At 38.3% G+C, this 14004-nt stretch overlaps 2 protein-coding genes across 2 annotated transcripts; one reads left to right on the top strand and one right to left on the bottom strand.

Moving 5' to 3' along the window:
- The first annotated feature begins 295 nt into the window (after positions 1-295).
- Positions 296-2790, top strand: LOC147862976 (stem-specific protein TSJT1-like). The gene is made up of 4 exons (XM_087321083.1): positions 296-552; positions 686-926; positions 1759-1879; positions 2174-2790. Exons 1-4 carry the CDS (start codon positions 353-355, stop codon positions 2368-2370), a joined length of 759 nt encoding a protein of 252 aa, XP_087177209.1. The 5' UTR covers positions 296-352; the 3' UTR covers positions 2371-2790.
- A 2394-nt stretch (positions 2791-5184) lies between these two features.
- LOC147862975 (uncharacterized) lies at positions 5185-5761 on the bottom strand. Its single transcript, XM_087321166.1, has 2 exons — positions 5573-5761; positions 5185-5455 (listed from the first exon to the last, which is right to left on the bottom strand). The coding sequence occupies exons 1-2, from the start codon at positions 5759-5761 to the stop codon at positions 5330-5332; spliced, it is 315 nt and encodes a 104-aa protein (XP_087177292.1). The 3' UTR covers positions 5185-5329.
- Positions 5762-14004: the final 8243 nt, after the last annotated feature.

Here is a 14004-nt window from a genome sequence, read left to right as displayed (position 1 = left end):
TGTCTCTGAGAGAAATTAGAATCTTTTTATGCTCCTTGTTTTATCTCTGAAAAATGTGCTGCGACTAGAATTCAGTGTATGATAAATATGTGCTTTGACTTCTTGAAAAGTGTACTATCCACTGTGCGTCTCTTTTTACTGAACTAGAATGCTGTGTCATTGATCGACCTTATCCATTCATTGCTTGAACTAGAAACTTGTGGGATAAGAATGATGAGATCAAACCTTAGTCTGTTTGACTTGAAATAGAAAGTGATGTGTGTCTGATTGCTTAAGCTTAATGAATCGTGTACAGGTAGGTATTTGCTTATACCGAAAAAGAAGAAACCAATCTCTAACAAAAAGAGAGAAGATGTTGGCCGTGTTCAACAGCTCAGTTGCTAATGGGCCACAAGAGCTTTGCAGCCCGAGCACACGACCTGATGACAGGAAGCCAGGCCTAGAGATCCTTGATTCGTTTGCATCCCAGACACCCGAGGCTCTTCATATCTTGCTTCCTCAAGCTGGGGGTTTGTCTTACACTCACCATAAGCAAGCTTTGCTAACGCCAAGGTGTGTGTTTGTGTATGTGCGTGTGTGAGAGATAGATAGATAGATAGATTGTATTATTGTCCACTGGAGAATGAGATGGTCTCTGGGATTGTTGTGTGCAATGACCTATATGGATCTGGTCACATTTCTGCAGGTCCTTTGCTGCTGTTGATGGGATATTTTGCCTGTTTGAAGGCAACTTGAGCAACTTGCCTGTGTTAAGGCAAGAATATGGTCTTGCGAAAAATATAACAGAAGTAATGGTAATTATTGAGGCATATCGAACCTTACGCGATAGAGGCCCTTTTCCTGCCGACAAAGTTGTTGCTGATCTTAATGGACAGTTCGTCTTTGTTTTATATGACTCAACCAGTCGCAATGTATTTGTTGCTGTGGTAAGTTTCTTATCCTTAGTTTTTTGCGTCATGAATGATATTTACTAACCACTGTACCCTAGCGCATCTTATATTTCTAATTGAGACTATGTATATGGGCGTATATCTTCATTTGTATGTATGCATGTGATTCTCATGTGTTTATGCATGCTTGATTGAGTCCATCCATTTTATTGGAATTCAATTTCAGCTGCTTATAACTAAATTTCTAATGTTCGTGCATCCTCATTCCTGTGTTATATTTGTATGGGTATATGATTGTTATGTGGGTCAGTCTCGGTTTTGCTTTTAATGAATTCTTAAAATCATTCAGTATTGGAGTTACTCTACTTTAGCCATTTCTTGAGTCTACCTTGATTAGAAATTTGTTTTGGTGTTGGGCATTGCTTTGGTCAGAAATTTATTTTCATTCTCTACTTCTATCTTCATTTGGTGTAGGACATTGCTTTAGTTGGACAATCATATGATATATTTTCTAAATAATTGTTTGTGTAATAGCTACCTTTTATATTTTTGTCTATGTTGATGGTCACTTCTCAGATGCTTTCTACGATTAACATGTGTGGTTTGTAGTTGGTTCTTCTTTAAGTTATCAAGCATCTGCACTGTGCTAATAATGCCAATATAGAGAACTATGACTGATCTATTAAGATGTAAGAATCTAATATCTCATTCTTATACTCAACATTACATTATTTGATGTTTTTCCTGCATGTAGAGTAACTTCTGTTTATTATGTTAATAATTTACATTGACTTAGTCAAGTATGGCTTGCTGCTCATTGCAGTCCTCTGGATTTTAACATTGCGTTTCTATGGCTATGCTAATTTAGGATGGCGAGGGTAAGATTCCATTCTATTGGGGTACAGCGGCTGATGGAAGTCTAGCTTTTAGTGATACACCTGAAGTATTGATGCGAGGCTGTGGGAAATCCTTTGCTCCATTTCCGTCAGGTACAAATGTTCTTACATGTAATTACTAAGTGGAAGTGTAGCTTTCAGTGATACACCTGAACTATTGATGCGAGGCTGTGGAAAATCCACAAATTTATATAAGAGTTCAATTGTGATTTTAGTGTGGCCTGTTTCCCCCAAAATTTATAATTGAGAACATGTTGAGGATAACCCCCCAAATTGATAAGCAAAATTACCAATAAACTCATGATATTTTTATATTGTGGGTTTTTACCCATCGATTTTTTTCTATTGGATTTATTGATGCGATGGAGGTGGAACCATTGGCAACAGGTTGTTTCTTCTCATCTCACAATGGCCTTCAGAGCTTTGAGCATCCACTGCAGAAGCTGAAACCAGTCCCAAGAATTGATAGTCAAGGCCAAGCCTTAGGGTCAGGGTTCAAGGTGGATATGGCACACAGAGACATAGCAAGGCAGGAAAGCATGCATAGGGTGGGAAGTGAAGCCAATTGGGCAGAATCCATATGAAATAAATCGAAAGAAAGAAAAAGACGGGTTTTGTTTCTTTCGTTCCATGTCTCGTTTTGTTCACCAGACAATCTTCTTCTAGGTCTCCTGTTTTCAAGCATTGTACAGACTCTTGTCATTGGTAGGACTAATGAATGAATTGTCACACCAACAACAACAAGCACACTGCAGGGATGTTTTGAGAGAGTCTCTTCATTCCTCTTGTGGATGGAAAAGAAAAGAGTCTACTCTTCCTTATCTTTTTTTTATTTTTATCTTTCTCTTCTGTTTTTATTTTAATTTTTAACTTTTGGTGAGCTTACATGCAATTGGAAGTTGTTATTATCATTAGCCTTGGTTTTTCTTTGCCTTCTGTAATAAATCATCTGACTTCCAGACACACTGTACCCGTGGTTTTACTCCACATTGCTCTTTGTTTTCTGGACTTGGATTTGTTTGTTGAAAATTGGTAGTAGCTGAAAATGACTCTTGTCTTTGTGTCTAACCACCATCGCTATGGTGTATGCGTTGATATGGGCCTACAATATGCTACCTTTGATAAGGTCTAATGCAGTTTCTTGTAACTTAGCAACCCCACTATATAGACTTGTAGAAGGTTTTACATCATTATTATGCTTTTGCCCTAATTTCCAACTCTCAATTCCATGCCAAATAATAAAAAAAACGTTTGTTCCGTGTGTGTGTGTGGTGCATTTGGCACTTGCATGACAATTACATACGAGCGGGCCCTCCCTACAGAAAGTTGTCAATGGTGGAATAATGGATTCTGATAGAAAGTACCTTTAATGGAGTATGACACTAAAGACTAAACTTTAGTTATTCTTCATGATATTACTGTTGTGTCCAATGTTACTTGAAATAACTTTGGGTGGACCATATAAAAAATTTTGATGATAAAGATGGACGTGAGAATTACAAAGAAAGTGGAAAACTTGTCAATTGAATGATATCAGGGTAGAAGGGACGTCTCTTTGAGGAAATGAAGTGCTATGTGGAGGACATCCATCTTGTTCTTCACCATGACATTCCGCATCATTGTAACTAATAATGATATCAAATTCCTCTTGCCCAGTTCCCTCAAATAGATGTGCACATATGTGATATTCATAGACTACATCAAGGTTGTGACTCATGATAGGCATAGAGCAACACTAGGTTGACAACGTGACTATGGTAATGGATAATAAAGCTAGTCATGTAACAAAGCACATGTCTAGGCCTTGGATTGGTAGAGTATGCATCCATAAAGGTAGTATAAGGTCAGACTTGGAAATATTTAAAGAAATGATTACATGATGCGACTTCTCTATTATTGTTTTATGGAACATATGATTACAACATGTATATGGGCCTAATTAGGTAGGGATATGGATGATTAGGGTGAAGAGGTTAGGCCCAATGTGAAGAAGACTTTTGAACTAACAATATTGACCCAATAAAGGTATAAGATTCTTTGTCAGGCCTCACTATCAGTGGACAATGGTTAATGATATGGTTTTTGAGAGTGGCCATGGATCAAGCAACCTTAGTTGACTTGCATTGCTCTATAATCCATCAAAACACACAAAAGAGAACGTGATGCTTGTCTACCTCCCATCAAAATATGAAACTTCAATGTGTGACTTCATTCAAGATGAACCATATTTACTTCCATCACGCATAGTGTTGTGATCCACTAATAAATATATATTGTTTGATGGGGAAAATATGTTAGTATTCATAATTTATGCAATATAATACTCTTACACGAAGTAAGTGTGTATAAAGTTATCGGTGGAATTAGGAAAAAGAGACACTAAAGAACATCAAAGGATGCCCTCTTAAATATGAAGGCTATATAGAAGGGGCATTTTCTTGTCATCAAAGGTACAACTTTTTTCTATAGATGCCAAAATTGAAAAGCTAAAAAGAAATTCCTAATGTTCCAAAAGATAACATTTTAAATAATTATATGGTATGTAGATGTTTTTGATGAAATTCACATTCAAAATTGATCAAAGTGTCCTTCACAATATTGAGCTAATGGATTCCGAATGCTTTTTGATCAAGAGATTTCTACTCTCCCTAGTCTCAACCCATTGTGACTATCTCTTTGATCAAGAGATTTTATGATAATGTTATTGCTTTACACATTGCCCCCATGTTTCTCTAGATTAATGAAGTGTAATTAAGTAATTGTTTATTCCGTGCTTATCACAATGTGTTCGAAGTAATGATTGAGAGTGTGTATGATTATCACAAAATGTGTTCGATAAGTAGATGCTAATGTTGCATAATATGAAAGCAACATTGTCTCAACTCTTCCTACAATGTTACGACACCAAGTCAATTTTATTATTGATTGTTAATCCATCTCGTAGGCCACATTGAATTGGGTACAACCATTGCCGTCATCATAGTTTGCTCACAATAAAAAATTCACTCTTGTTCTATATAGTATTTGTTGCTCACAGATTATCCACTCGCACACAGTTGCAATTATTGATGTAGAAGATGGTGCGCCAAATTGAGGTGAATGAACCTTTTAGAGTGACTCACCTAGTAAATCCATCTCAAACTAATTAATTTATATTAATGAAATAGCATGAAAGTCATGACTATCGTTACTTGACCATGACATGCTTGTGGAAGAAATGAATGCCAATTATGTGCTCATATATGGAATCAATTTTGTGTAGATTTTGGTAAGGCTACATTGAATTAATATAATCCCAAAGCTTAAAACATCTAGATTTTCAAGTGTAGTTGGACATCCACACACACACACATATCAATAGTCCACACATTTGGATGGCAAATGAGTTTGTTTTTATTTGCTTAAATATTAATCAACATTATTGCATATCCTGACGAGTGGGTATTATAATTGACTGGGAAGTCTATTGCCCAAATTGGGTTATCATTTCGCAATATATTTCTTATGGATGTGGTACCAGGATTTGGTCACAATTCCTAATCCTCAAGGGTTCTCCGAGACAGCTCTTTGGATGAGATCCGCTGCGTCTTGCACTGTAGAGATTGATTCGGCACCATTCTCACTAACACTGATATTGAATTCCTCTTCCAAAGCCATCACTATCTCCACCTACATATATTAGTTTGTTACAAAAAACACATGGATTACATAAAACCTAACATATTCTCATCAAAGCATGCTAAAGAGAGTTTTTTAAGAGTAAAAGCATCAGGGGGGTATACCCACCTGATCAAGGGAATCCGCGCCCAAATCCTGGAATTTGGAGTGCGGATTAATGGAATCAGTCGAAGTGGCAAGTTGATTGGCAACAATGTCGACAACTCTTTTCACTGTCTCCGGGGTCGCAACAACGGTATTAGTATCTGAGGTAGCCTGGATTATCAAAAGTGAGAATAAAACATGCTTATCAATCATCACATTTATCAAATTTAAGGAAATTATTGGAAGTAAAGTCCACTCACCACAATGTATTTACTTATGTGGATTAGGGTTTAGGGTTAGCAAAAATATAATCCAACATTTAACACATTACACAGGTTCAGGCAGTCTGTATATTGTATGTATGTATGTATGTATGCATGTGTCTAGCATCACATAAATACAATTACACAAACACATTGATGCATACGATATACAATGTACATATCATATCAATACACAATCTAGTAACATCATATGTATACATACAATGCATGCACACATAGTTTTGGGTTGTATGAATTGCAAATTCATACATCTCCCGACCATGAATTTAGAGACAACCAATTATAGAAACAAGATGGAAATTGTGAACGAGTTTAACATGCAGCAACCCAATATACAGCACATGGCCACGCAACACAGGATACAACCATATGGACACATGACCCTACACAATAGAAACCAAGACTTTTGATCTCAAACAAATGTTACAAATTTCATGTGTTTTTTTCTTTTTTCTTTTACCTCGCAATTGATTTTGAGCTTCCTGATTCTCCACATTGGCACCGCCAAATTCTTAGCCTCAGAAAGAGAAGAGCCACAAAATGTCTTTTTTGTTTTGTTTGCATCGCATCAATAACAATAAGAAAACCAATCGATTGGTTAGAATCGATGCCTATATATAAAAATATATCTATCTATCTATCTATCTATTTATGACATATTCAGCATATAATTACCTTGGTTAATGTGATGCAAGAGGCATTGAAAATGGTCGAGGAGCTTAAATTAGAGGAAGAAGCCATTGATATATATCTTAATGGTATTAAGAATGTGGATATGTCCTGACTTTTCTTCAACTTGTGTGTACGGGATTAAGGAAGAGGAAGAGGAAGAAGAGGAGGAGAAGTATAGAGATCAACGAGGGTGCTGTATATTTACAGGGTGGGTCTTTTTATACTCTCGTTTGAATGGCTCTCCATCACACAAAAAAGACCATGCATGGAGTTCTTGTTTTAACCTTAAGAGCATGGAATCAACCCTAACCCTAACCCTAACTCCAACTTCATATACATATAGAGAAGACCATAACTTGTTCTTCAAATGTGTACACCCCAACCTTTAGTGTAGGTTCCTGTCTGCCTTTGCATTTAGCGGTGCCATGAGAAGCAAGCAAGCATACATACATACATACATACATACATACATAAACTCGTGTCTATTATACACCAAATCATAAATAGGGCTGGCGAGGGAATCGCGGCCACAGACGGTGAAGCATGGTGTGTGCGATCTGCACCGTCCGATTTGGACAAGAAAGAACGCGTGGCAAAAATTTGTCCACTGTCGCCCAACCCTGTCAAAGGTCGCCTAACCAAATGTATCATTTCCACCAAAATCTTCAAATAAATCTGATCTTAAAACTTAAAACTTAGTCTTTACATAAAACCTAAAACATAAATAAACTTATAACATACTTGAAACATAGAATTTAAAACATAAATAAACTTAAAACATACTTTTAACATAAATATACTTTAAACATACTTGATTCATAAACCCAATTGCAATGGCTCGCAAAACCACTCAAGCTATGTTTATGGCTTATTTGGAGATGATGGCAAGATGCGGCTACAATTCTTGCAACAATCAACATTCAAGTCCCTTGATCTAAAGGTCAAGGCATCGCAATGCAAGCATCGAATCTTCTTTGTCGCACATATTGGCAACCATGTACTAGCTTGACTTGCACCTCTTTGCATTTTTCCGATGTGTGTTTTGGAAGTGTTTGGGGAGCTACCAATATGATCTTGTGAAACGTCGATTGATGCTCTTCTCTTCACACCAATTGCTTGCTTCTGCCTTATGGATCCAACGTCTTCTTCATTGGTTGGTTTCGGTGCACCAATGTGATACATCTCGTCTAAACAAACAAACACTTGAGATAAACAACTTTTTCTAAAACAATAGTTTTGGTAGCTTTTCCATTAATAAGTATTTTCGATATACAATGAGCCGTATTTTCGCCATATAGAAATACACAGTATACAGAAAGTTGACCATAATTACAATATCCATCGTTTACAAAATATAAGACCACATTTACAATATCCGCTTGGATACAAATTATATAGCCATATATCCACCGTATATAGAATTTCTGTGGCCATGACAACTATACAAAATTTACAAGATGGGGCCACCAGCTGCAGCCGGAAATCCTAGTACCCTTTGTGCCCACCCTTCGAGTTGAATCCGAAGTGAATCCACTTCAAATTTGGTGAAACAAATCTCTGTGCCCTGTCACCAAATATGTATAAGAATATAGCTATACAAAATCCACATGATACATCCATTTGCATTCACACTTACAAAAGCCAGAGATATCCATCCTCATAAGAACTCCGCGACCAACATCTGTATAGTCTTCATCACGTAAAAGCCACAATCCCAAGCATTTGACTGAGTTGGGATGTGCAATACGTGATGTCAACCCTCCAACTGTTATGTACACATAACGTAGGTGAGGGTAGGTCACCAATATTTATATAAGTGAAGGGTATGTTCATTAATGTTAAAAAGGGAACTAATGTGATTGGATAGAAGGAATGATAGGTGCATGCACTATCATGATTTGGATAACCAATGAATGGAGAGCCTTTTAGAAAGGCACATCTATTCACGGGGCCTAAGAAAACTTAGGTATAAATATGAGGCTTAACTACCCTCATAAGCACATTACGTCAGAAGGTTGCTGTCTTAGACACCAGTGGCACGGGCTAGGCTTTCGTCTCGACGATCGTGTTTATCTCTTCCAAGGTATTAGTCATCCTTATATCCGGCGGTATGGGATGTCGATGGTAGGTTGGCTATGTCTGGATCATAGTTGAGGGGTGGTCGTGTGGAACGGGTTCTTCTATCCAATCTATTTTCCTTCTTTTTACTTTATTTTGGTCTATTGATTAGTAATAGACTCTTAACAGTGGTATTCAAGCATTTGCTAACAATTTGTTTTTTGTTGTTTTGATGTTTTTTGCATGTGAGCGAAGGGGATCTAACAAGGCTCGTCATGCTCTTCACAGGATCAAAACAACATTCTAAACCCGATATTCTTCTTTCTCGATCTCTCTTTTCTTTTCTATGATGCTTTCTTCTTGGTCATATGGAAGTGGTATTACATTTTCTTTTCTTTTCTTTCTTCTTTCTACCATGATACGATTTTAATTATTATCGTACATCGGGTTGAGCGCTCAACTCATGGCCCTTTTGCATATTGCGATGTATCTCCCATTCTCTCTCTCCACCAATGCCACTCTACTCTCTATTGATCCATCACTTGGCCGATTCTATGGGATGTTGTGGCCTTGACGAGGTGTATGTCGCTTACCTATGCCACTCTACTCTCTATTGATCCATCACTTGGCCGATTCTATGGGATGTGGTGGTCGTGAGGAGGTACATGTCGATTACCCTAGGGTTTTCTTACCTTATGACATGCTTAATGTTTCATACACCTAATCGATTATTATTGTACCTATTTTCTAATTACACAAGTTATCTTCTCCCTTTCTTGTTATTAACCGTTCGGTTGTAGCAAGGAGTGCGGGCGCCTTTGTGATATGGTAGATAATTTAATAGAAAAAGAAGAGATTCTAAGCACAGAGGTGTGTGTGTGTGTGTGAGTGCTAACAACTTAGATGAAAAAAAAAGAAATATAGATTTTAGTGAAATATAAGGGAATGATAGGGGGGTATAGATAGGAGGGAAGGGGGAAAAAAAGGAGATGTGTGTGACTAGTAAATAGTAGTAAGGGGGAAGGAGAGAGGAACAAGGAAGGGGGATAGATTAAATGAAGGGTGAAAAAATATGTTTATGGGGGTCTAGGATGTTTTTAGTTTTGACTAGAAAAGAGTGGAGGTTTTTGGATTTTGTCCAACAGATAATGGGTTTAAGGATATGTTGTAGTTGGGGATCTAATTGGATATTAGAGTGTAGGCTAGTGAGCATTTCTTTGATAATTAGTGTGGGGGTATGGCGAGTATATCTAAGTTTAAAGATAGTGGGTGGGGTGGTTTTTTTAGTTTTTTCTTTGAAGAGGAGAGTGTGTCTAAGGGAGTAAGGGTGTTTTCTAAAGTTCTTTAGAATAAAATGCGTGGGATAACCTCGGGCCCTAAGTCTCGTAAAGAATTTCTTTTGCATATTTAAATAACCTAGGGATGTGCTTTCTCTAACCATATATCTTTTTAATTCATTCGAAACGAAACTATTTTTAACATGGAGAGGGTGATTGGAGGAATAAGGGATGTATTGATATGTATTAAGTGTTTTTTGAAAGCAATTAAAAGTGAATCTATTATTATCTAAGTTAATCCACAAGTCTAAAAAGGGTAGTTTCGTGTAAGAAGTATGTATGGTTAGTTTGATAGAGTTTTGAGTAGTGTTACAATAGAAGTTTAGGTATTCGAAAAGTTGGGGTTTAGTACTAGTCCAGACACCAAAGACATCATCAATATACCTAGTGAAATAGAAAAGGTGGGGTGATGGATTGAAATTTTCTAGATATGAGAGGAAGAGACATGCGTAGACAACAGAAAAATTACTGCCCATGGTTGTTCCTTTTACCTGTTGATAAATTTGGTTGTTGAATTTTAGGAAGTGGTATTCTAAAGTGAGGCGCTAAGGGTATAAATCAAATTAGTTTTTTGGTTCGAAAAGTGGGGGGAAATAAGATTTTTTAGGGCTAAGAGTCCTGGTTTTGGCGGGATGCTAGGGTAGAGTGATTCATCATCAAAAGAGAAAATGAAGCTATTGGGTGGTGTTATAAGTTGTTCTAAGGTTTGGACAAGGGAATGGGAGTCCCTAAGATATTGTTTTTGACATAGAAGTATAGGGAGGAGTTGGTGGTGAAGCCATTTAGACGTTTGTTCAAATAATGAACCATTATATGAGCAAATTGGTCTATAGCTAACAGGGGTTTTATGTACTTTTGGTAGGAAGTACATATTAGGTACTGAGTAACCTTTAGGAGGTTTGTGTAGGATAAATTGTATTTCTATGAGAGACAAGATATTAAAGTTACGGTTGACTATGTCATGTAGTCGACTTAAAAGTTCTTCTAATGGGAGACTATTAACTTTTTTATATGTAGTAATGTCGGATAAATGTTCTAGGGCCCTATCTAGGTATGTTTTTTTATCGAGGACACAAACTCCAATGTTTTTGTCCGCTGGTAGGATGATTATTTGTTTGTTTTTTCTAAGGCTGGTTAGTGCTATTTGGAGGTGTAGTGGTATTTTGGTATTAGGTAGTATATTATTATGGAGGTTTGTGGAGAGAGAGATATTGTGTTTATGGAGTATAGACTCTAATGGTGGATACTTAGTAGGAGGGTTCCAATTCGGGTTGGGTAGTTTGAAGGGATTAGAGGGGGAAGAGTTGAAGTCTTTAAAGAAATGTTTAAGTCTCAAGGATCTACTGAGGTTTTGGTATTCTTGAAGAATGGATTGGTTAGTAGGTGGGGGGCAGGGGGGTATAAACTTAAGTCCTAGGTTTAAAATTTTGATTTCTAATTTACTAAGGGCATAATTTGAAAGATTATGAATTTTTCTTTTTAAGACGGGAGTCGTGTCTATGGTGGGAGTAAGTGGTTTCCAAAACTTGTATCTAAGCCTTTTAGTGGGTGATTTAGTGTAAGGGGAGAAGGGGAAATGTGAGTTTTTTCTACTTAGCCACATGTACGTATCACTCGTTAAAGGGGGCCTATCTAGTATGTAAAAGAGACGTTTACACGGGTGTAAGGCGTGCTTAAACCGTTTACTAATTCGTTTAGCACGCCTCGCTACACGTTTTTTGGTTTAGACGTTTTTTGGGGCGTATACAAAGAATTAGTAGAAAGTGTGGGGCGAGGGTTTTGAGAGTGCGTGGGGTATGGGTGCGGTGGCCATGAATAAGGAAAGGGTGTTGGGGTCTTGGTGTGGAAAAGGGATGGGCTGGGTTGTTGCCCCAACGTAGGAGGGAAAGAAAATTGAGGGGGAAAGGAGGGATGAGATGTCTCGAGGGGCTGAGTATACAGAGGAGGGCTGAGGAGTAGAGGAGGGAGGTGAGAATGGGGGAGATGGACTTTGTTGTAATCGAATGCATGACTGGAGGCCAGAACATCGTTGTAGCTTGCTTGTGCATTAATCCCGTCAAACTGTTGCTGGTTGTGTTGGGCCGACGAGAATCGAGGAGGTGCGGCCGATGAGTGGAGGCTATGGATCAGAGATGGAGGTGCTCCGTGTGTAGCATGTGGCCAAGCATGCGTATAGTGGTTGATGTCTCTGTTGCCGCCGAAAAGTGATGATGGTGGTCGTTGATGGAGATCTTGTGGTGGATGATTATAGTGGTTGATGTCTCTATTGCCGCCGAAAAGTGATGATGGTGGTCGTTGATGGAGATCTTGTGGTGGATGATTATAGTGGTTGATGTCTCTATTGCCGCCGGAAAGTGATGATGGAGGTTGTTGATGGAGATTTTGTGGTGGATGATGTGAAGGACCTGTACGAAGGGAAGCATGAGTGGTAAAGTTGGAGTTCGGGTTATGGTGAGGGTAGGCCGAGTTTGTGTTTGGGCCTGCAGAAAGCTCGTTGGATCTATAGAAAAGTACTTTTGGGTTTTGATGGTTGAGGTTGTGAGGATATGGGTTCATGCTAACTTCATTATTATTTATGTTGCAGATGAATTCAGGATGGTTGCGGTGGTTGGATGATCCGCGGTGAATTTGTGGTGGAGGAGGCTTCGGGTTTGTTGTTCGAGGCAAAGGGTTAGGGTTTGTGTTAGTGTTAGTTTTTAGGTTGGGAATTGTTTTAGAAATAGGGTTAGGGTTAGGATTAGGGTTTGTTCTCAAGTAAGGGTTAGGCTTAGGCTTAGGCTTAGGGTTTGTTCTCAAGTTAGGGTTTTTGTGCTGAGCTGTATACTGAAATTTGTTATATTGATCTTTCTCGAAACTATTGACAAATTTTTCAATATCCTCTTCAATATCATCATCAGACTCCATATCTATATCTATCTCTCTAATATGGTGCTTACTTGTGCTTTGAGTGTTGTCATTTATTGATTGGGCTTTATCTTTTCTTTGCATAGCAGCTGCCCTAAAGGCTTCCCTATAAGTGAATGAGAGAGCTATAGTATTACATTCTTTTAGAATATTAATTGCTAACTCTTCTTGGAAAATTTCAAGTTGTTTGCTAAATGAGTTTGGGCTTGAATCGGGTTCCTCTACTTCGTCAAAACAAACAAGGGCTTTTAGGAGATTAGCAATTTTGAGTATATCCGATCGCACAGTTATAGGAAAGTCATCTACTGTTTTTGTGTAGTAATGGACAAGACTATCTAAATGCTTAACATATGTGGTCGTGACATCTTTACTATATTGTGTTCTGATGGAAGTAAACTCTAGTTCTAGGCTTTTATTAATATCTTCTTGCTCAATAATTAGTCTAGGGGGATGGATTCTCAAGCTATGAGTGGCTATATTCTGAGAATTTAGGTTTGACATACGAGTGTATGTTTTTTTAGCTTTTTCTGCTTTTCGATAGAGGTTTTTAAACTCTGCGATTATCCTACACTTGTAATCTTCAAAGTGTTGGGAAATTAGCGGTGATTCAATGGAGATTACTTGGGTACTAGTAGTTTTTGGAGGGGTCGGAGTAGTTGAAACTATTGGAGCTCGTGGTCTTTTAGTTGGACGTTTGTTGGCGCTTCTAGGTTTCGTAGGAGTCGGTGTAGTGGAAGTAGCCACCACAAAAGTCATAAAGGAAGGGAATAAGAAGGGAAAGAAAAAGGAAGGCGACAAAATCGATGATGGCAACTTTATTCTGTGGCATACTCGTGGGATTTGTTTGCACAAAGGCGTATTCCATTAAAATTCGGGCGATCTCCCCAAAAGCCTTGTTTGGTCCTCCGTAATTGCGGTAAGCTTTTCCCGACATCGAATACATCCCAAAGTATTCCTTGAGGGTCGCGTGAGGAGGAATCTCGACGTCATGTTCTCCGCCTTGTGCAAGGTCCAGAGTAGCACGAATCATGTTGTTGGTTACTGTGTCAGGGTGGATTCTGCGTGCTATTGCTTGGGTGTCAGGGTGCGCTGGGGCGTCGATGACCCGTAAGTAGCCGCCCAATCCTCATTGTTGTAGCCAAGAATGGGTTTCCTACGATGCTGCGAGAGGCATGGTGGACTCGAAGGTTTGCTGACAGGG

Source organism: Azolla caroliniana, unplaced genomic scaffold (assembly GCF_043228905.1).
Source record: "Azolla caroliniana isolate FFs.n. ecotype wild unplaced genomic scaffold, voAzoCaro1.0.p SCAF_6, whole genome shotgun sequence".
Taxonomy (NCBI): Eukaryota; Viridiplantae; Streptophyta; class Polypodiopsida; order Salviniales; family Salviniaceae; genus Azolla; species Azolla caroliniana.
Note: the sequence above shows the minus strand (reverse complement) of the source record. Positions and strands in the feature narration are given on the sequence as shown.

What these genes read in the sequence shown, in the direction of transcription:
- LOC147862975 (XM_087321166.1), bottom strand. Translation starts at nt 5,761, where the DNA reads ATGATTGATAAGCATGTTTTATTCTCACTTTTGATAATCCAGGCTACC. An exon ending in GCGCGGATTCCCTTGATCAG is followed by an intron (nt 5,456 to 5,572) that starts GTGGGTATACCC and finishes TAATATATGTAG; the next exon opens with GTGGAGATAGTGATGGCTTT.
- LOC147862976 (XM_087321083.1), top strand. Translation starts at nt 353, where the DNA reads ATGTTGGCCGTGTTCAACAGCTCAGTTGCTAATGGGCCACAAGAGCTT. An exon ending in GCAATGTATTTGTTGCTGTG is followed by an intron (nt 927 to 1,758) that starts GTAAGTTTCTTA and finishes ATGCTAATTTAG; the next exon opens with GATGGCGAGGGTAAGATTCC. An exon ending in CTTTGCTCCATTTCCGTCAG is followed by an intron (nt 1,880 to 2,173) that starts GTACAAATGTTC and finishes CATTGGCAACAG; the next exon opens with GTTGTTTCTTCTCATCTCAC.